The sequence below is a fragment of the Ranitomeya imitator genome, chromosome 6 (genome assembly GCF_032444005.1).
Source record: "Ranitomeya imitator isolate aRanImi1 chromosome 6, aRanImi1.pri, whole genome shotgun sequence".
Lineage (NCBI taxonomy): Eukaryota > Metazoa > Chordata > Amphibia > Anura > Dendrobatidae > Ranitomeya > Ranitomeya imitator.
The window spans coordinates 90,014,693-90,037,189 of NC_091287.1; the positions used below are offsets into that span (position 1 = coordinate 90,014,693).

At 46.0% G+C, this 22,497-nt stretch overlaps 1 protein-coding gene across 2 annotated transcripts in view; it reads left to right on the forward strand.

Moving 5' to 3' along the window:
* Positions 1 to 1,475: 1,475 nt before the first annotated feature.
* Positions 1,476 to 22,497, forward strand: part of NFE2L3 (NFE2 like bZIP transcription factor 3) — a 36,844-nt gene continuing 15,822 nt past the window's right edge. The window contains exon 1 of one of the 2 annotated variants that reach the window (XM_069729880.1): positions 1,476 to 2,212. In XM_069729880.1, coding sequence (XP_069585981.1) covers positions 1,703 to 2,212 — 510 coding nt within the window. In that variant the 5' untranslated portion in view covers positions 1,476 to 1,702. The remainder of the gene's footprint in view (positions 2,213 to 22,497) is intronic. The other variant, XM_069729881.1, reaches the window with a different exon arrangement.

Sequence of the window (22,497 nt, forward strand, 5' to 3'; positions counted from 1 at the left end):
ATGGGGGTAGTGGGCGCAGAGCTGCCGGTGATGATGGGAGTAATGGGGGCAGAGCTGCCGGTGATGATGGGGGTAGTGGGCGCAGAGCTGCCGGTGATGATGGGAGTAATGGGGGCAGAGCTGCCGGTGATGATGGGGGTAGTGGGCGCAGAGCTGCCGGTGATGATGGGGGTAATGGGGGCAGAGCTGCCGGTGATGATGGGAGTAGTGGGTGCAGAGCTGCCGGTGATGATGGGGGTAGTGGGCGCAGAGCTGCCGGTGATGATGGGAGTAATGGGGGCAGAGCTGCCGGTGATGATGGGAGTAGTGGGTGCAGAGCTGCCGGTGATGATGGGGGTAGTGGGCGCAGAGCTGCCGGTGATGATGGGAGTAATGGGGGCAGAGCTGCCGGTGATGATGGGGGTAGTGGGTGCAGAGCTGCCGGTGATGATGGGAGTAGTGGGTGCAGAGCTGCCGGTGATGATGGGAGTAATGGGGGCAGAGCTGCCGGTGATGATGGGGGTAGTGGGCGCAGAGCTGCCGGTGATGATGGGAGTAGTGGGTGCAGAGCTGCCGGTGATGATGGGGGTAGTGGGCGCAGAGCTGCCGGTGATGATGGGAGTAATGGCTGCAGACCTGCCGGTGATGATGGGAGTAGTGGGTGCAGGGCTGCCGGTGATGATGGGGGTCGTGGGCGCAGAGCTGCCGGTGATGATGGGGGTAGTGGGCGCAGAGCTGCCGGTGATGATGGGAGTAGTGGGTGCAGACCTGCCGGTGATGATGGGAGTAGTGGGCGCAGAGCTGCCGGTGATGATGGGGGTAGTGGGCGCAGAGCTGCCGGTGATGATGGGGGTAGTGGGCGCAGAGCTGCCGGTGATGATGGGGGTAGTGGGGGCAGAGCTGCCGGTGATGATGGGGGTAGTGGGTGCAGAGGTGCCGGTGATGATGGGAGTAGTGGGTGCAGACCTGCCGGTGATGATGGGAGTAGTGGGCGCAGAGCTGCCGGTGATGATGGGGGTAGTGGGCGCAGAGCTGCCGGTGATGATGGGGGTAGTGGGCGCAGAGCTGCCGGTGATGATGGGGGTAGTGGGGGCAGAGCTGCCGGTGATGATGGGGGTAGTGGGTGCAGAGGTGCCGGTGATGATGGGAGTAGTGGGCGCAGAGCTGCCGGTGATGATGGGGGTAGTGGGCGCAGAGCTGCCGGTGATGATGGGGGTAGTGGGCGCAGGGCTGCCGGTGATGATGGGGGTAGTAGGCGCAGAGCTGCCGGTGATGATGGGGGTAGTGGGGGCAGAGCTGCCGGTGATGATGGGGGTAGTGGGCGCAGAGCTGCCGGTGATGATGGGGGTAGTGGGCGCAGATCTGCCGGTGATGATGGGAGCAGCACGTGTCCTCCGGGCAGTCCGCGGCTCCGGGTGCCGTTCACACCTTCCTGCACCCACCTCCTCTCCCTCAGCTCCTCCCCGCGGCTCTGCCCACCGCCCTGCCGGCCTGCCTGTGGGAAGTAGCCATGCCCGGCATTGTCGGTGGCTGATGCCTTTGTGTCTGGCGGTGGCGGAGCAGCCGGCGAGCTCTTTGTCTTCTCCCGGGTGCAGGGATCCCCCGGCTGCTCCCCGGTTATGCCCGCCGCCTGCATCCTGTGCCCACGGCCCCTGGCAGCGGACTGAGCGGTAGCAGAGGTTGCTGGGAAGTTCGCTCGTCCTCTCGGCCCGGCAGGGATACAATGAAGGATCTGAAGAAGTATATGACAGAAGGTCTGCTGCAGTTCGCCATCCTGCTGAGCCTGGTCGGGGTGCGGGTGGACCTGGACTCCTACCTGCCGCCCATCAGGGAGATCATCCTGGGCACCAGCTCTGCCTACTCGCAGATCCCCTTCCACAGCCTGCGGGACACCTGGGAGGGCTCCAGCCTGCACCCCAAGAGCCCCGACCTGGACTCCTTCTTCACTGCCCGGAGGCTGCTGGAGGTGAGGGCGCTGGGGGACACACGGGTGCCCCGCACGGAGGTCAGCGCCTGGCTGGTGCACACGGTGTCTGCGGATGCGGCGGAGGCCGGCGCGGCCAGTGCCCTGCTCCCCACGGGCTCCAACGAGGAGGGCGGCACCGAGACCCCGAGCCACGGCGAAGGCCCGAGCCAGCCACCTGCAGGGAGCAGCAGCCTACAGCCGAGCCATGGCAGCCCCTCCGCGCCGCACACGGGCAGCGGTGCCAGCCCCGGAGACTATACCAAAGAGGTAATAATGGCCGCTGCCACCACATGCAGCACGAGTTGTCGCATGACTTGTGCGACACTATGCGATGTGTGGTGTGAACGAGGTCATGGAATGTTCTCCTTGTGTTGTGCCCCCAGTTGCTGGGGACAGGTAGCCCCTCTGTGGTGACCAGCTGGCACCTGGGGGCAGCTCATCACCTCCTGCCCCTCACATCAGGCTGTTTATTTGGGCAGAGAAGCAATATGGAGCCATGATGTGTGAGCACCACGCCCTGCCCAGCTCTGCGCCTACTCCCCATCATCCTGGATGGCAGCAGGAGCACAACCCCCATCATCCGCCTCCCCCACACTCTCCCTTTGTATTCAGCTGTTGATCCAGTCCCATAATAATAATGTGTTGCTTTCCAGGCCCGTGGGTGTCACATTGTGGCTGCGCGGTGGAGTTGGCACATCTGCCACCCTGGGTGCGGATCTTCATGGGAACTAGAAGGTTCAGTTCTTCAGGGAGTTGCATCACTTCTCAAACTTTAAGAAATCTCAGGTTTATCTTAGGAAATGTCCTTATTGTGGAGCAGAAGGCGCTCGGCCTCCATTATTGGGGGAGGGATAGAGGGTCCGCTCCATCCCCCGTGTCTGATCTGGTGGGGACAGGTGCATGTTACACACAGACATCCTAAATTCATATCACCGCGTGCACCCTCAGGCCCTCCGACCGCGCCAATTCATGCTCTGATTTCATTAATGTCGCTCCCATGATTATTCCATTTCTTTTTCTCATGTTGTAATTTATTTATTTGTTTTTATTAGGGGGGGTAATCTCCCTCACAGTACCAGGGGGCTTCTTTATTCATAGTAACATAGTTAGGCCGAAAAAAGACATTTGTCCATCCAGTTCAGCCTATATTCCATCATAATAAATACCCAGATCTACGTCCTTCTACAGAACCTAATAATTGTATGATACAATATTGTTCTGCTCCAGGAAGACATCCAGGCCTCTCTTGAACCCCTCGACTGAGTTCGCCATCACCACCTCCTCAGGCAAGCAATTCCAGATTCTCACTGCCCTAACAGTAAAGAATCCTCTTCTATGTTGGTGGAAAAACCTTCTCTCCTCCAGACGCAAAGAATGCCCCCTTGTGCCCGTCACCTTCCTTGGTATAAACAGATCCTCAGCGAGATATTTGTATTGTCCCCTTATATACTTATACATGGTTATTAGATCGCCCCTCAGTCGTCTTTTTTCTAGACTAAATAATCCTAATTTCGCTAATCTATCTGGGTATTGTAGTTCTCCCATCCCCTTTATTAATTTTGTTGCCCTCCTTTGTACTCTCTCTAGTTCCATTATATCCTTCCTGAGCACCGGTGCCCAAAACTGGACACAGTACTCCATGTGCGGTCTAACTAGGGATTTGTACAGAGGCAGTATAATGCTCTCATCATGTGTATCCAGACCTCTTTTAATGCACCCCATGATCCTGTTTGCCTTGGCAGCTGCTGCCTGGCACTGGCTGCTCCAGGTAAGTTTATCATTAACTAGGATCCCCAAGTCCTTCTCCCTGTCAGATTTACCCAGTGGTTTCCCGTTCAGTGTGTAATGGTGATATTGATTCCCTCTTCCCATGTGTATAACCTTACATTTATCATTGTTAAACCTCATCTGCCACCTTTCAGCCCAAGTTTCCAACTTATCCAGATCCATCTGTAGCAGAATACTATCTTCTCTTGTATTAACTGCTTTACATAGTTTTGTATCATCTGCAAATATCGATATTTTACTGTGTAAACCTTCTACCAGATCATTAATGAATATGTTGAAGAGAACAGGTCCCAATACTGACCCCTGCGGTACCCCACTGGTCACAGCGACCCAGTTAGAGACTATACCATTTATAACCACCCTCTGCTTTCTATCACTAAGCCAGTTACTAACCCATTTACACACAATTTCCCCCAGACCAAGCATTCTCATTTTGTGTACCAACCTCTTGTGCGGCACGGTATCAAACGCTTTGGAAAAATCGAGATATACCACGTCCAATGACTCACCGTGGTCCAGCCTATAGCTTACCTCTTCATAAAAACTGATTAGATTGGTTTGACAGGAGCGATTTCTCATAAACCCATGCTGATATGGAGTTAAACAGTTATTCTCATTGAGATAATCCAGAATAACATCCCTCAGAAACCCTTCAAATATTTTACCAACAATAGAGGTTAGACTTACTGGCCTATAATTTCCAGGTTCACTTTTAGAGCCCTTTTTGAATATTGGCACCACATTTGCTATGCGCCAGTCCTGCGGAACAGACCCTGTCTCTATAGAGTCCCTAAAAATAAGAAATAATGGTTTATCTATTACATTACTTAGTTCCCTTAGTACTCGTGGGTGTATGCCATCCGGACCCGGAGATTTATCTATTTTAATCTTATTTAGCCGGTTTCGCACCTCTTCTTGGGTTAGATTGGTGACCCTTAACCCCTTCACCCCCGGAGCTTTTTCCGCTTTTTCATTTTCGTTTTTTGCTCCCCTCCTTCCCAGAGCCATAACTTTTTTGTTTTTCCGTCAATATGGTCATGTGAGGGCTTATTTTTTGCGGGACGAGATGTACTTTTGAAAGATACCATTGATTTTACCATGCCATGTAACAGAAAACGGGAGAAAAATTCCAAGTGTGATGAAATTGCAAAAAAAGTGCAATCTCACACTTGTTTTTTGTTTGGCTTTTTTGCTAGGTTCACTAAATGCTAAAACTAACCTGCCATTATGATTCTCCAGGTCATTACGAGTTCATAGACACCAAACATGTCTAGGTTATTTTTTATCTAAGTGGTGAAAAAAAATTCCAAATTTTGCTAAAAAAACAAAAAAATGCGCGATTTTCCGATACCCGTAGCGTCTCCAATTTTCGTGATCTGGGGTTAAGTGAGGGCTTATTTTTTCGTGCCGAGCTGGCGTTTTTAATGATACCATTTTGGTGTAGATACGTTCTTTTGATCGCCCGTTATTGCATTTTAATGCAATGTCGCGGCAACCAAAAAAACGTAATTTTGGCGTTTTGATTTTTTTTCTCGCTACGTCATTTAGCGGTCAGGTTAATCCTTTGTTTTTATTGATAGATCGGGCGATTCTGAACGCGGCGATACCAAATATGTGTATGTTTGATTTTTTTTTTATTGTTTTATTTTGATTGGGGCGAAAGGGGGGTGATTTGAACTTTTATATATTTTTTATTTTTTTAATATTTTTAATCACTTTTTTTTTTTAATTTTGGCATGCTTCAATAGCCTCCGTGGGAGGCTAGAAGCATGCATAACTCTATCGGCTCTGCTACATAGAGGTGAAGTACAGATCACCTCTATGTAGCAGAAATGCAGGGTTGCTTTGAACGCCGACCACAGGGTGGCGCTCAAAGCAATCTGCCATCAACAACCATAGAGGTCTCAAGGAGACCTCTGGTTGTTATGGCGATGCACTGCTGACCCCCGATCATGTGACGGGGGTCCGCAGTGCGAGCACCTCCGGACGCGCGGCCGGGAGCGCTAGTTAAATGCCGCTGTCAGCGCTTGACGGCGGCATTTAACTAGTTAATGGGCGCGGGCGGATCGCGATTCCGCTCGCGCTCATTGCGCGCACATGTCAGCTGTACAAAACAGCTGACATGTCGCGGCTTTGAGGTGGGCTCACCGCCGGAGCCCACCTCAAAGCAGGGGATCTGCCAGCTGACGTACTATTCCGTCAGCTGGCAGAAAGGGGTTAATATAGGGTTTTCATTGTTTCTTGGGATTTCACCTAGCATTTCATTTTCCACCGTGAATACCGTGGAGAAGAAGGTGTTTAATATGTTAGCTTTTTCCTCGTCATCTACAACCATTCTTTCCTCACTATTTTTTAAGGGGCTCACATTTTCAGTTTTTATTCTTTTACTATTCAGTACTCATTTTTATTGTCTCTTCCAAGGGGTCGGTGCTAACAGGATTTTCTGGGGGCGTCTCAAGGCTGATTTTCATTAATATCCTGTGAGCTCCGCCACCTTGTAAAAACCATAAAAATTACCATTGATATCTGTATCTATATATATATATATATATATCTATCCCTTATCTCCGGTCCTTTAAAGGGTTTATCCGCCATACATGATAGATGGCATTTGGCGATTCCTTCATACACTGGTACAGCTGAGCGCTGTGTTCTCTGGCAGCCTTGCCTCTGCCAGTGGTTTGTATCACTGGGAACCATAGGATCGGCAGCCTGAAATTGGCCGTGCCGGATACCTCTGCCCCCGACACATCTGCCGGGCTATAGAGGCCCCTATATACAGGAGACTGTTGACCGAGCCATTGATATTATTGGTTGTGCTTGTGGGGCCTTTACCTTGGCATCACCAATAATACTGTAGGTGATAACTCGCAGGTCGCTGAAGGTCTGACCGCTGTGGATAGGTGCAGGGGCGGGCATATCATTGGTGCAGCCTACACAGGGGCCCGAAAGGTATGGGGGCCATGTTTACCTTCAAAGCAGGTGGAATTGTGCATTATGATGAGCTATAGGACTAGAACAGGCCCATAAATTGATCTTGCTTCTTCTGTCTGCATCCACCAATGGATAGGTGATAGCGGGCTATGAGGAGAATAACCCTTTGATAGCTGGCGCCACCTTCTCAGACAATTTAATTTTTATTGCCTTAATAAATCTAAAATGAGAGAAAAAAAGTCACTTTTCATAGATTTTAATTAATGTCAAACTGTTTTTGTGTCTCCATCTCCTGTGAAGACATTCTGTGCAGCCTTCACATGTCCGGCTTTCAGGTTCTGAGATGGACCGTCATGTCTGGCCATGGGTCTCCTGACCCAATCTCGGCCTCTCGTACCTGGCTCTGAAGCTGTGGGGCGCTGAAGGTTGGACTGATGAAACCCTCTGAGTTCTGCAATCTGTCTAATACTTTACTGTAGTTTTCCTCGACTTTTCGCTGATGTACATTTTATAGGTCGCCCACAAGTAGCGGACAGATAGAAGGGAATGTGACTGCAGGATCAGATTACGTTGGGATTGTTTGCAGTCTGTTACCATGGAGACACATTGACTGCATTGGAGCTGTATACACAAATCGGTTTGGCGTTTCTTTAACTGTCCTATATTGCAAAGTAGCTTTTTTTAAAAAAATTTATTTTAAATGTATTATTTTAATAATAAAAATATTTGTGGACGTAACATTCACTTTAATGTGGATATTGTACAAATGTCTTTTTTAGAACACACCTCTCATGACTAAACTTCAAAATCGTCATCGGGTGACCTAGACACAAGACTCGCCCATATAACGTCTGTATTGGGCACACAGAGTCCCTGTGCATCGTTAATATGGCCGCGTGCCTACAGGGTTTTCCAAAAGTAAGAAAAGTGTAAGGATTGTTCTGAAATTTAGAAATAAGCATTTCTTTCTCCATGAATATCCTCTGCTGGTACTGAAGATGATGCTGGCCCTTGCAGCCAATCTCATGGTTTACATGGAGGCCTCCCCTTCAGGCAGTATGGCTGCATCACAACATAAGCATCTACCACTTAAACTCCCTTTTCTGCTTGATGATTGGATATGCCGCAGTGCCTTCCTGGACTTAACAGGGTTTTTCCAGGGAAAGACATAGCATTGCTCATCCTGAGCTTAAAGGGGGTTTCCAGACAAATAATATCAGTCTTAGGATTCATGCAGACGTCCTTGGGTATCGATCTGAGCTCAGACAGCAATGCACAGACTGGCCGCAGTATTCCCGACCTTAGTGTGACATCCTTATAGAAATATATACAGCGGTCATAGTCTGGCCACGGGCCTGCTGACCTGTCCTTAGGGCTCATATACACATCAGTATTTCACATAAAGCGCTCGTATCTATCACAGTCTATGGGACTGTTCCTATGTCAGATTTTTTCGAGTGGTTTTTGAAAAATTGCAGAGACATGTCCGCTATTGATCGGAGTGTCGGATCAAAGTCACAATGCGAGTCTATGGGTCAGTGCCATCCGGGTGCTGTCCATTTTTCACTGATAAAAGGTGAAGGAATTCTTTTTTTTTTTTTTTTTTTTTCCTTATCAGTGTAAAAAACTGATGAAACTGCTGAAAATCTAATAACACTCTGTGTACATATGGCATATTGGAAAAATGGAACTGCAATATTGCTAAAAAAAATGACAGAAAAAAAGGAGAAGGTACTAATTGGCCAATTCATTGCAGCCCAACAGCCATCAACAGTGCGTACCTCATTGTTGGGGACCTAACCCGGTTATGACACCTCTCCCGGGCTGAAAAGTTGACAATTTATAGGGCAGGAAGGACTCGGCTGATTAATACCGCAATATCACAATTCAATTTTTCCAGTATGTACATAGAGTAGCGTTTACCTATTTTCTATGGCAGTAATGCAGTTCCTAGTTTCCATGTTTGCTATTTTTGCCATTTCAGAGTGCGGCTTTATTTTCTTCGTTATGTGTATGTAGGCCGGGACTTGCATTTCCAAGAGGCAGATTTGCAGATTTCCAAGAAAAGAGATCTGTTTGTTATTTCCCGAGTAATGCAAGAATGGGGGAGCGAGCTGTAAAACGTCCCAAAGTCCAAGGCAAGAAATCTACAAGGAAGTATCTACTATTAATTGCTCATGTGCAGAGAATTTCACAGAAGTCATTTAGTTTCTATTTTAGTTTGTAAAGTTTCTAATAGTGAAACTTACGGCACGTCGGCACGTCTGTCATCTGATTTCAGATTCTTTCAATTATATAAGTCAAAGATTTTTTTAAATTAAAAAAATCCAAAATGTATTGATACAGTAAGCTTGGTCACACGATGCATTTTTGTCACATTGTTTTAGTTTTTTTCCCAAAAATTTTCAAGGGTAAAACCACCGCAGTTCACAGCGAAAGATAAATTAGATTTCTGAAATCACATGCGGCTTTTTTCTTTACGTATTGTAACCATCAAAGTGCGGCATGTCCATTTTTGCCGCATTTTCCCCAATGAACAGGGTAAAAATGCAGGTAAAAGTGCGTCAAATATTCTTATTTTATTTTCCTGCCAACACTTTGGGATTTGATGCAGAAAAATCTGCTGCAGATACTCCACATGTGCATGTAGCCTAAGGCTACTTTCACACTAGCGTCGGACTCGGCCCGTCGCAGTGCGTCGGGCCGAGGTTCCGACGCTAGCAGTGAAACGGAGTCACAACGGGGGCAGCGGATGCATTTTTCCTGCGCATCCGCTGCCCCATTGTGAGGTGTGGGGGCGGAGTTCCGGCCGTGCATGCGCGGTCGGAAAAAGCGGTCCGTCGGCAGCAAAAAGCATGTAACGTTTTTTGCTCCCGGCGGTCCGCCACAACACGGTGCAACCGTCGCACGACGGTTGCAACGTGTGTCAATGTGTCGCTAATGTTAATCTATGGGGCAAAAACGCATCCTGCAAACAACTTTGCTGGATGCGTTTTTTCCCATAAACAACGCATTGCGACGTATTGTGCAGGCGATCTCTATACCCACCTAGCGTACAGTTGCCTCCGAAGCGTGCTGCTCCGTGCCCCCATAGTGGGTGCAGGGGATGCAGTTACATCTGGACCTTGCAGCCCAAAAGGTCCCTTTGCCCCATATGAGAGGGACAGTTTTATTAAAGACCTGTGATAGTTGTTGAGGCCTAATGGAGGACAGTAATACCCTCCCTATCATAGGCGGATTGGAGCAAGGCCTCAACCTCCCCTCAATATATTTCACCGGCAATTAATAACAAGCTAGTCCAAATGTATACAGTTCATCCATGCTACCCGACACCTAGCAGGTTATATAAAATGGGTATATCCACCACTGCAGAGTGCCATATGTGGGGAGGAGACGGTAGACTGTACACACCTGATGTGGTATTGTCCTCCAGACTCCCGGAAGGAGGTCCAAGCTATCCTCATCAATATCATACAACCCCCTGCACCACTCACATTAGTCCCCAGGTTATGAGGAGTAGTCTCTATGTGATATTCTGTGCCTGCCATGGGGGTCTTATGCTTTTGGTAAAGATATGAGACCCATAATTAGTTAAGGGTAGGGATGAGCGGACCCGTGGGTTCGTCGTGTTCGACTGAACTTTAGTCCAAAGTTCGGTCCGGGTACCAGAACTTTACTTGAACCTGAACCCGAACGCCATAGAAATCAATGAGGACCCAAGCTTTGGAGCTGGAAACTCTTTCTTAACAGTTCGGGTTCGCTCATCTCAAGTTAAGGGCAAGGTTCAATTTGCCAGACAGCAGTGAGAAATACTGTTTGTTCTATGATGTGACCTTGTTACGTTGTATAATCTTCAATAAAATGATTTAAGAAAAAAAAAAAAGACCTGTGATAGTTGAGGGCTCTATTAGAGCTTTTTGCATTGTGGCTGATGAGCTTCAGGTTACCCCACTGCTCCCTGACAATCTTCATTTATTTGGTTGCATTGAAGACGTAGCATTTACACATGACCTCTGCAGCCACTCATGCGATTGCCTGCAGCGGTCTTATGTGCATACAGCACGTCATCACTGAAGCCCAGTGAATAGTGAGCTACAAAGAGCACCGGAGCAGTGGTGCTGGATAAAACTAGAACTATAAGTACTTTTGTGATTTCAGCACATTTTCTACATTTTATTTTCTGCTTTGTGTATTACTACAATCGTTCTTCATGATCTGCTTTAAATAACAAAAACTGGCACTTCCAAATCAGAAAACTGGTGTGTACGGGTGCGAACTAGGAGTAAGTTGTAACCATCTCTATATATAACAAACAAATAAAGTTGCACTTTGTAGAGCTAAACCATGTAAATATGTAATATATGAAATATGAATAGTATTACTGCTCTAGATAATAAGAAAAAATGGAGATATGGTACTTAGCAAATAATTTGGCCCATTCATGCATGCCCAGCAGCCAACAACAAGGTGATTTGCTGGGAACCTACGTGTCTGGTATGAATACCTCTCTTAGGCCGGAGTCACACTACATCTCGGCTTTGGGAAAATGGCCGCCGCGATCTCTTGTGCGCACGCGCTGCATCCCGCGGCCATTTTCCTGAAGCCCCGTGCAGCAGAGCACTACATCTGCGCACGCGCGGCCCCAGGAAGATGGCCGCCCCCACCGATGACAGGGGGTGATAGCGCAGATCGCGCGCTCCTTGTTCACGTGCCCACAGTGGATTAGTCACCTCAACGTGCGGACACCACTACGCCACCAACGTAAAGCTGAGGAAGAACCAGCGCTGTGAACACGCCCACCCGACCTGACCAGCCTGATTGACAGGCGAAAACGGCGACTTTGGTAATGTATTGCGCAGCGTAGGTGGGGAATCAGGGTACACTACATACACTATAGTAACACACAGCGCAGGCCCTATTTAACAGTATTTATATCTCAATCTCAAAAAACGGGGTGACAGGTTCCCTTTAAGGTATATGGACAATAGAGAAAGGGAGCTCTCACTCGGCACTCCCTCTGAGACAGTGGCCCCTATTTTGGTGGACCTAAGATGTCTTTGTTGGATGCCGCTAGTATCAGAGCTTCATCTGGCAAAATCAGAGGTTTGCTGGAAACTGGAACCAAGGAAAGTAGCTAATCACCCTGGGGGTCTGCGTTCTGAAGGGGGTTGTCTGATCTTGTGCAGCCATGAAAGAAAATGCTGTAGTGTAGTCTCCTTAAGATTACATAGCCTGATGTAAGTGACCAACACTGACCTGTTGTGACCACCGATCCGGCTACGACAGGAAGAAGGCTACATTCCCATGGAGGCAGAATGCCCATAGTGCATCCATCAGTACATAGGTCTGCAGATGAGCTGTGTACATGATATGTTTTGCAAAGTTTCCTACACGACCGTATAGCAGTGTTCCTCTTCAGTCCAGGAATTTTGCAATAGCTACGGAATAGAGCAGTCGAATAGGTCTTCTAAGGCCGGCTGCACGCGCTGTGGGTTCGATGCAAATTTCCTTCTGTAATTCTGCTGTGTTTCTGCATCAAAATCCACCGGATTTTGTTGTGAATTTCACCCTGTACGTCCCAAGGCTATAAAATCCGTACAAAGAATTAACATACTGCGGATTTTAAAACTTCCCAGTTTTCACATTCATAAACTTGGCGGATACTGTACGAAGCTAAGTTTCTTCTGCCTGGAAATGTGCATCAAATATATATATTTATCTTTAAACCTGCATGAATGATTAAAAGTGACCTGTTCATTGTCCATTTATGTTTTTGGATGTGATGTAGCTTGAGGCCATTGATCTCGGGAGCCTTGGAATGTAGTTACTTGTACGACTTGTTTTTCCTTTGCGTTGGTGATGTGTGTTTGGGGCGTATAAGTTGCATACTGTGGACACGTTTTATACTATTAGAAGCTTTGTGAAGTGCGCTGTGCAAACAGAATGATCTGATCATCGCCTTGTCTTATTTAGGGAGGCGATGCAAACCTGTGTCTCGGTTCCTTTGATAAGCTCCAGATGTCTCCATACATAGTTGTGTTATTAATAGGTCTTTCCTATAAAGCAATTTGCATTTTCCAGTAGGTATATTGATCGTGTACATAGGTCTGATGCAAATGGCTTGTCCTAGATTTGTCTCGTAGTGATGCATATTATTATTTGGGAGCAATCCAATGTACTGTTCCATGAAGGAGACCATAGCGGGGAAACAATAGGCGGCACTGATGTTACCGTGAGACACCGCTCACTTCCCGTGCAGCGGCATCATACATTACACATCAGCGTGGTAATATGATGTATAGTTGTTACAGACTTCAACTTTTTTTTCTATCGGCGTTGAGTGGCGCTTTAAATGTCTGCCCGCGTTCTATACTCAACTTCCGGCGGTTTCACCTTTTACTGATGCCGCTCCGGTCTCGCGGCACCTTCTTGCGCCTGTAACTCCTGATTGGCCTGCGGTCAGAAGTTACGTCACAAGAACTCAATGCAAGTCTATGAGCGCCAGAGCGAGGGTCTCAGACTTGTATTGAAAAGCGACCTCTGAGCCGCTCCATAAAACACTGGAGCTGCCGGCAGGTCACTTTTCGCCAGAGACCACCTGGAGCGGCGCTGGAAAAGGAAGAAGGCGGGGGAGTATGAGGCAGGCGAATAATATTTAAAGCACCACTCCAGAGGTGCAATAAAAAAAAAATCATTGTAGTGGTGCTTTAAAGACCAGTCACACATTGTCTTGTACATGGGTCCTGTTCTGTTATAAATAGTGACACTTTGAGCCTTTTGGGTACTCCGACAAATAATTCACATTTTTAACGGATTCCTTTCTATTTCAACAATACAGACATTACGCCACAAAAGCAGATTTCCTGGAAGGAAATGTCATGCTTTGCTTTAGGAAACAACATCCCACATGGCATGCATAGGAAAAGCGAACGTCTTCTTTTCAGAATGGCTGTCATTCTGCCGTAGGAGCACAGATCCCAATGATTTATTTATATGCACTAAGAGCACTTTGTAACCTGTAACCATCCTGTGATCGGGAGCTTTAGTATATAATGCTGAGGGTGTATGGTTTATCTTCTGTGTGTAATGGAGTGATGGCATCTGCAACCCTCTGCCAGATCTAAACCCTACCGATATTAATGGCAGCGGGTGGAGCTCTCTGGCTTAGACCGGGTTCAGACAAGCCTATGGAACATCATTTTCACGTATATGGTTTTCTATATGTCTGTTTTTATATTTCGGTCATCTGGATGACATTTGTTCTTTTCATCCACGATTAATAAATATAAGGCCTCAAACTTTCCTATTTAATTTTTGCAATGGATGTCATACGGATCGTTTCAGTATGGCATTATTATTATTTTTTTTTTTTTTTACAAACTCATTGAATTCCATGGGCAATTCTTTTGTGAAAAACGTAAGAAATTGGGGCTTTCTGTTTCACACAGATGCATAATCCGGGTGAAAAAACCAACAAGGCCTTACAATGAGTACTGTCAGGATTCAGTACTGGCGTTCACTATTGTGTCAGCCTGTGTGGTGCTTTATGGCCCCCCGTACACATTAGACTAATGTCAGCCCAGCGTATCGATATGGACGGGTACAGATGACAGTATAATGTGTATGGTGCCCCCGACAGATGATGTTGGGGGAGATAACGATCTGTCATTTCCAGTTTCAGACAGCCGAGCCTTTTGTTCTGTAAGAGATAAATAAGCCTCTGCCAGAGGAACATGGCAGCGACTCATTCATAGAGAACATGGGAGAGTTCGGCAGAGCGAATGCTTCTGTATATGGGAGAGCTGACAGCTGAATGGTGGGGGGCTTAAAGCATTTGTCCAGTGTAAAATGAAAAGTGCAGCACTCACCCGTGTATTGAGCTAGGCCGTGCCCACTAGTCGGGCTGTGCCCGGGAGTATGTATATCGCATACATCGCTGCTGTTCACGTGCTGGGAGGATTCAAAAGTCCGCAGCTACGCAGAGTGACTGCAGACTTGTCGTTTTAGACCGGACAGCCTTTTTAAGAGTGCTTTGGGGTGTAAAAAATCACCAATCAATTGTACAATTTCTCAGTATAGGGTCCAAATCTGCCTCTGGAAGGAAAACAAAAAGCAAGAAGGAAAACCTGAACAAAGACTGAAAGTTCACATTTTCTGTAGACGATAGTTGTTGGCCACTACTGTTTAATTGATCATCACTATTTGATGGCTGTGTGACACCCTGCACACCCGCCGGTCCGCTGTGTTGGCTGTTTAATAGCCTGTTTAGACAGGACGACTGCACACAATAGATTGTTTACTGTCACTGTTCTCGGTAGCACATGTCCTATTTGCAGAGAACGATGTGCTGCCGAAAAAGATGTTTTTTTTAGCACTTGTTGGATGTTTGACAGCCTGTATATACCAAACTTTTATGGGGAAATGTATTCTTAGGAGCGCTGGGTGATTATTGGGTGATGTACTGGACCCCTAGTTAGCTGGATCCTACAATATATTAATATTAACTGATAAATACTATTTTTTTTTTCTTGATCTCTACAGATGTTAAAATATATAAACTGCTGAAAAGTTACTTGTGTTTTTACTAGAATTTTCTTTCTTTCGAGTTTTTGAAGCTCAGATTAGTTGAAGCTTCATTACATAAAGCGTAAAACCCTGCTAAGGCCGCCTGTGACATGTACAAAATCCAGTTCGTCAGCCCTCGGGCATAACGACTTTCTATAAGTGTCTGGCGGAAATGCAAATTCTAATGTAAAGTCTTTAGGGTTAGTAGACGTGCAGACGCTGCTCCGCACCTGGAGGGTAGAAAGCATTGGACACTGCAGTTTAGAGAGGTATCATGAGGACAATCCATCCATAGGGCATATGGACGGTATAGAATGGTCCCACCTGTGTGACCCCTTGTTATGACCCCAAACTGCTATGTAATGACCAGACAGCAGAAATGGTGCCATACACCTGAGATACCGGTCTTGTTTTGCTGTCTCTTCCGAATTCATGATTTAGGAGACTTGGCCCCCTGACAGAAGATGCAAACCATGACCATCGAATATGTGTGTGGCCTTAGAGGGTTATTCCAGTGTCACTCACACATCGGGACGTAAGCAGTGCCAGTGACCTCACATCTACCGATACCTGCCGATTGTGCACACGTCCCGGCGGGTGTCTGCAGATGGAACGTCGGCTCCTCTCACCTTCCAATGCGGAAATAAGCGGCTCTGGTTACATTTTTGGATAACATTTCTGTGCCATATATGCAACAAAATGTTAATCTGTGCCTGATTTCTTTTCTCTGAGAGGTTCTGCAGCTGCTGGGCTACATCCTATGGTTCTGCAGCAGATAAGGCTCATCTAGACGAGCTGATAATCAGGAAAAAGCGCTCCGGTGAACATGCCCACAATCACTTGATGAAGGAGAAAAACCTTAGCTCGACAGCGTTCTTGCTGACATTAAAATCATCCTTCTTGGCAAACTATCGCCCTGTGTATACAGGCCATGTGCTGTCAACAATAATGATAATCTATGCACACAGAACGATCATGTTAACGATCGCCCTGTGCGCATAGAGTTCAGGCTACAACCTCGTTTGGCTTGTATATAGCCGTTTGTAGGGTTGTTTAAAGGCTGCGGTTGGCTCGTCTGCATGGGCCCTTAAGATAACATGCAGTTGCTGCAGAACCTCTTTATGACGTGAACAGAGCTTTATATCATTTTGAGTATCTTTTATCATATTTGTTCGGAGACGTGTGATCCATTTGCTGCTATTTCTATCCAGATGATAATATAGGTCACCATTATTCCGGTACAGCTCCCTGTATTGCAGCTTTTCTCACGCTATAGAGGATGAGGTGAGGTGCAGTTCTCGCTTATTCTCAGGTATAAATGAGTTTTATTTCCTACACATAGGGGAACACAGCGGGATATAGCAGGAGCGGTTTGGGATCTGGTCATCACAACCTCCCTTACTTTACATCCTGCCATTCGTCATGAATCAGAATAGTAAGATGTATGTGGCAATGCGAGAGGAGCATGTCCAAGAGCCTACTAAGCCTGGCACCAGCTATCTGTGCCTCCATCCGGTCCCATCTTCTATATAGATGCATGAGGTGTTACCCTACTGGGCATGGTCTGGTCTGTGCTACTGGCGCACTATGATGTAGAGGGGAATTCTCATCAGAGGCCATTAGATGCTGGTTCTATGGTCCGGAAGGAACAGAAAAGAAAGCAGCAGTCTGTTTTCCTCAAAGGATAGCGACTGTATACTGGAATCAATATCACTCTCTTTATATCTATTGTGGTGCAGTGACCAATGTTACAGCCAGGGGGCGCTGCATGTGCACTTCAAGATGCACTTGGAGGCATAGTTGTGACAAGACAAAGTCCGGCAGAATTGTAGATGGCCGGTATGTGTGTCGCAGAGGAGGACACTGCGCTGTCAGTCTAAAGTTATGTTGTGGTCTGGGACCTGTAGTCCCACATGTAAATGTGTAAGTTCTAATGGGAGATTGGCAGGGCTAGTCATGAGAGATGGGAGGGTCAGACTAGCCACACACACACACCCACATTCCCACCCAGGGGAGTGGTTACAGGTATGTAATGTGACCAGGGTGTGGGTCACATGGTTCCTGTGTTTGGATCTGAATGGTACCTGTGAGGTTCCTGTGCAAGGTCCTTGACGGTCGGTGTTGGAGGCTCCTGGGAGTGGAGTTGTCCTGGAAGCACCTGGAGACCGTAGACCTGGACGGTCGGTGTTGGAGGCTCCTGGGAGTGGAGTCGTCCTGGAAGCACCTGGAGACCGTAGACCTGGACGGTCGGTGTTGGAGGCTCCTGGGAGTGGAGTCGTCCTGGAAGCACCTGGAGACCGTAGACCTGGACGGTCGGTGTTGGAGGCTCCTGGGAGTGGAGTCGTCCTGGAAGCACCTGGAGACCGTAGACCTGGACGGTCGGTGTTGGAGGCTCCTGGGAGTGGAGTCGTCCTGGAAGCACCTGGAGACCTGGACGGTCTGTGTTGAGGACCTGGGACTGACGTGAAGTCAGTGTGAGGAGTGGAACTCCTGAGAGGTAACCCCGGACAACGGGATTATAATATACAGCAGAGAAGCCTATCTGCTACATGAACTGTCTGATGTCCTTTAATGTTTCGTGGCTGTATTGCAATGGACTGTACATCATATGGTTTATGCAGTTTAATAAACCAGACTCATGTGAGGTACCGTGCCTGAGTGCTTGAATCTTGTGCCAAGCGAGTGTCCCCCAACACACTCAGGTAGCATAATCTTACACTATATATATCTCCCCTTGAACATACACTACTCAGTATTGAAATCACAACACCAAGAATGAAAAGTTGTAGAATTATAGAAATCACAAAATTAATAGACATGCAAATGATAGGAAAATGGAAACATTTTCAAACATTTCAATTTATTCAGTATTGAATATGAGTGCCACGTACCCCCATCCAACACTTCTGGGATGTCATTATTCAGGGACTGCAAAAGGAAGCTGCCAGCAGAGGATCTTGATACATAGTTGCATTGGTTGAAAAAAAAGACACCGGTTCCATCAAGTTCAACCTTTCTCCTCAATTATGTATTTTTTTGTCACTAAATTATCTCTAACCCACAATGTACTGAGGAAATCACCCAGCCCTTTTTTTAAAAGCTGTTATAGTGTCTGCCATTACTACTTCTTGTGGTTCAGCATTCCACATTCTGACTGCTCTTAACTGTAAAGAACCCTTTCCTATTTAGCTGCCGGAATCTCCTTTTTTCCACCTTTAATGAGTGCCTCCTGGTCCTCAGTATGGTCTATGGAAGGAATAAATGCCAGTTTTTTGTATTGGCCACACAGGTATTTATACATATAAATGAGATCATAGAATGTTAGAGTTGGGAGGAACCACTAGGGTCATCGAGTTGAACCCCCTGCTCAATGCAGGAGTCACTAAACCATCTCAGACAGAACTCTGTCTAGACTCTCTTTGAAGACTTCCATTGAAGGAGAACTCACCACCTCTTGTGACAGCCTGTTCCACTCATTGATGACCCTCACTGTCAAAAAGATCTCTGAGACGTCTATTTTCTAAGTAAAACAAGCCCAACTTTTCCAACCTCTCATCATATGAGAGGCCTCCATCCCTTGTAGTAATCTAGTTGCCTGCCTTTGAACTGACTATCTTCTGAATATCCTTTTTATAATGTGGAGCCTAAAACTGGGTCCCATATTCTAGATGTGGCCTCACCGGTGATTTATAGAGGGGTAACAATATATTGGGATCACCGGATTTTCTCTCTCTTTTTATACACCCTAAAATCTTGATTGCTTTGCAACTGCTGCTTGACATTGAGTACGGCTCCACAGCTTACTTGTAACCAGAATACCAAGTCCTTCTCCTTGTCTGTAGTCCCATGTATGGTCCCATTTAGTGTATATACAGCTATAGGATTACTAACTTTGGAAATAACCGAATAAATTATTGTCAGTTTTCCCTCCTGTCTTTCTGCAAGGAAGATACAAGCCGAGACAAATCTCTTCTGACATTTACTTTATACCTGAAAGGGATGTATTTTTTTTTTAACTATTCTGTCCTGGCAAATTAAAATATCCGTACTCCTCATGATGTTTCCAGCTCGGATCTTCCCATAGTGTATATAGAAAAATGTCTCACCATGAAGGCGAACCATGAAGGTGTACCTACAGTTAGGTCCATATATATTTGGACAGAGACAACATTTTTCTAATTTTGGTTATAGACATTACCACAATAAATTTTAAACAAAACAATTCAGATGCAGTTGGAGTTCAGACTTTCAGCTTTCATTTGAGGGTATCCAAATTAAAATTGGATGAAGGGTTTAAGAGTTTCAGCTCCTTAACATGTGAAACCCTGTTTTTAAAGAGACCAAAAGTAATTGGACAATTGTCTCCAAGGCTATTTCATGGACACGTGTGGGCAATCCCTGGTTATGTCATTCTCAATTAAGGAGATAAAAGGCCTGGAGTTGATTAGAGGTATGGTGCTTGTATTTGGAAGGTCTGCTGTGAAGTAAACATGCGGTCAAAGGAGCTCTCCATGCAGGTGAAACAAGCCATCCTTAAGCTGCGAAAACAGAAAAAACCCATCCAAGAAATTGCTTCAATATTAGGAGTGGCAAAATCTACAGTTTGGTACATCCTGAGAAAGAAAGCACTGGTGAACTCATCAATGCAAAAAGACCTGGGCGCCCACGGAAGACAACAGTGGTGGATGATCGCAGAATAATCTCCATGGTGAAGAGAAACCCCTTCACAACAGCCAACCAAGTGAACAACACTCTCCAGGAGGTCGGCGTATCAATATCCAAATCTACCATAAAGAGAAGACTGCATGAAAGTAAATACAGAGGGTTCACTGCACGGTGCAAGCCACTCATAAGCATCAAGAATAAAATGGCTAGACTGGACTTTGCTAAAAAAAACATCTAAAAAAGCCAGCACAGTTCTGGAAGAACATTCTTTGGACAGATGAAACCAAGATCAACCTCTACCAGAATGATGGAAAGAGATAAGTATGGCGAAGGCGTGGTACAGCTCATGATCCAAAGCATAGCACATCATCTGTAAAACAATGTGGAGGCAGTGTGATGGCTTTGGCATGCATGGCTGCCAGTGGCACTGGGTCACTAGTGATTATTGATGATGTGACACAGGACAGAAGCAGCTGAATGAATTCTGAGGTATTCAGAGCCATACTGTGTGTTCAGATCCAGCCAAATGCAGCCAAACTGATTGGTCGTCGTTTCATACTACAGATGGACAATGACCCAAAACATAAAGCCAAAGCAACCCAGGAGTTTATTAAAGCAAAGAAGTGGAATATTCTTGAATGGCCAAGTCAGTCACCTGATCTCAACCCAATTGAGCATGCATTTCACTTGTTAAAGACTAATCTTCAGACAGAAAGGCCCACAAACAAACAGCAACTGAAAACCACCGCAGTAAAGGCCTGGCAGAGCATCAAAAAGGAGGAAACAGCGTCTGGTGATGTCCATGAGTTCAAGACTTCAGGCAGTCATTGCCAACAAAGGGTTTTCAACCAAGTACTAGAAATGAATATTTTGTTTAAATTATTTAATCTGTCCAATTACTTTTGGTCCCTCTAAAAATAAGGTGGCACATGTTAAGGAGCTGAAACTCCTAAACCCTTCATCCAATTTTAATGTGGATACCCTCAAATGAAAGCTGAAAGTCTGAACTTCAACTGCATCTGAATTGTTTTGTTTAAAATTCATTGTGGTAATGTCTATAACCAAAATTAGAAAAATGTTGCCTTTGTCCAAATATATATGGATCTAACTGTATGTCGAGAGTGTCCAGAGGAGATCAACCCGCTTACCAATAGATGCTATTTTATACATGTGTTACCGCCATTTTGCTGGAGCCATTTTTCCATTTCTTTTTTTAAATTTTGCTCCCAACAAAATGGCGGTGACGCATACTCATTAGCATCTATCGATTAAGCTATAAGATGCTACTGCGCCAGCACCACTTTGCTGGAGCCATTTTTTTCTCCCAATAAAATGGCTCCGGCGGCGCATGCATAGTGGCATCTCTCTTCAAATCAATGCTTTTAATCTGCGCCAACTGGTCCTGCAATGTCTATACATGACAAAAGAGGCAGCAAATCAGAAAAACTGTACTACATTTCTAATTGGAGGTATTTGCTAATATTATTATACCTACTACATATTGGAATAGGATCTTGGACATTGGAATACCTCAAAGTATTGACTTGTGTTGATGATTTAATATGCAGGTGTAGTGAGATATTGACTGGTATTTATCCTGGCAAGTAGGTCCTCAGCTGTTCCCGGCGGCGGCTGGTTGTGCTCAGTTGTGGAGCTCTGTCAGCTGCATAGCGGCTGTGACTACGGTAGGTACTTCAGTCGTGACTCCTCTAGCCCAATACAAATAGTGTAAGGTCTCATGCAGACAGCAGTGATTTTTCTCGTCTAAAAAAAAACAAAAACAGTTTATGTTTTATCAATGGAAAACACGGATAGAACATGTACCGTACTTAATTCACGGATGCCTGAATGAAGCCCATACTATAGCATAGTCTGCCAGACAGGATAGCACTGATCCCTTTATTACATAGTGGATGCTTTCCTGAAACGGAAAGTTCCTTTAAGTAGAGGGCTTTTCGGTCTCTTTCGTCCCGCTACATTTAGCCCAACTTGGGTCTCTCCCTAAGGTGGCTAGCATGTATGTACCCTTTATTACATGCATTTGTGAGTATTCTAATGGTAATACCATCTCTGTATCCATTAGAATAGGCTTTTTATGGTGATCTGTGGTGGTCCATCCCTCAGAACACAAAGTGATCTTCAGAACAAAGCAGCTTCTCCAAATCACTCAAGACCTCATTGTCCATTTCACTGGGCCTTGTACAGCAGCTCAGCCCTAGTTAAGGAGACTTTTGGTCATTCAGGTTTCTACAATTGTGCAACTTCCGTGCTTTACTCGTAGTTGTAAGCAGCAAGACCTTAAATAATTTTCACTTCTTGTGATTGTCACATTTAGAAGAACCGAAGTTACACGAAGATCACAAGTTACCGTGCTTTATTGGCTAATTTTAGGCCGTGTGCACACGTTGCGTTTTTTTTTGCGTTTTTTCGCTATAAAAACGCATAAACACATTATGCATCCCATCATTTAGAATGCATTCTGCAATTTTTGCGCACATGATGCGTTTTTTTCCTCTAAAAAAACGCATCGTGGTAAAAAATGCAGCATGTTCATTAATTTTGCAGATTATTCGCGTTTTTCCCGCTATTTAATGCATTGG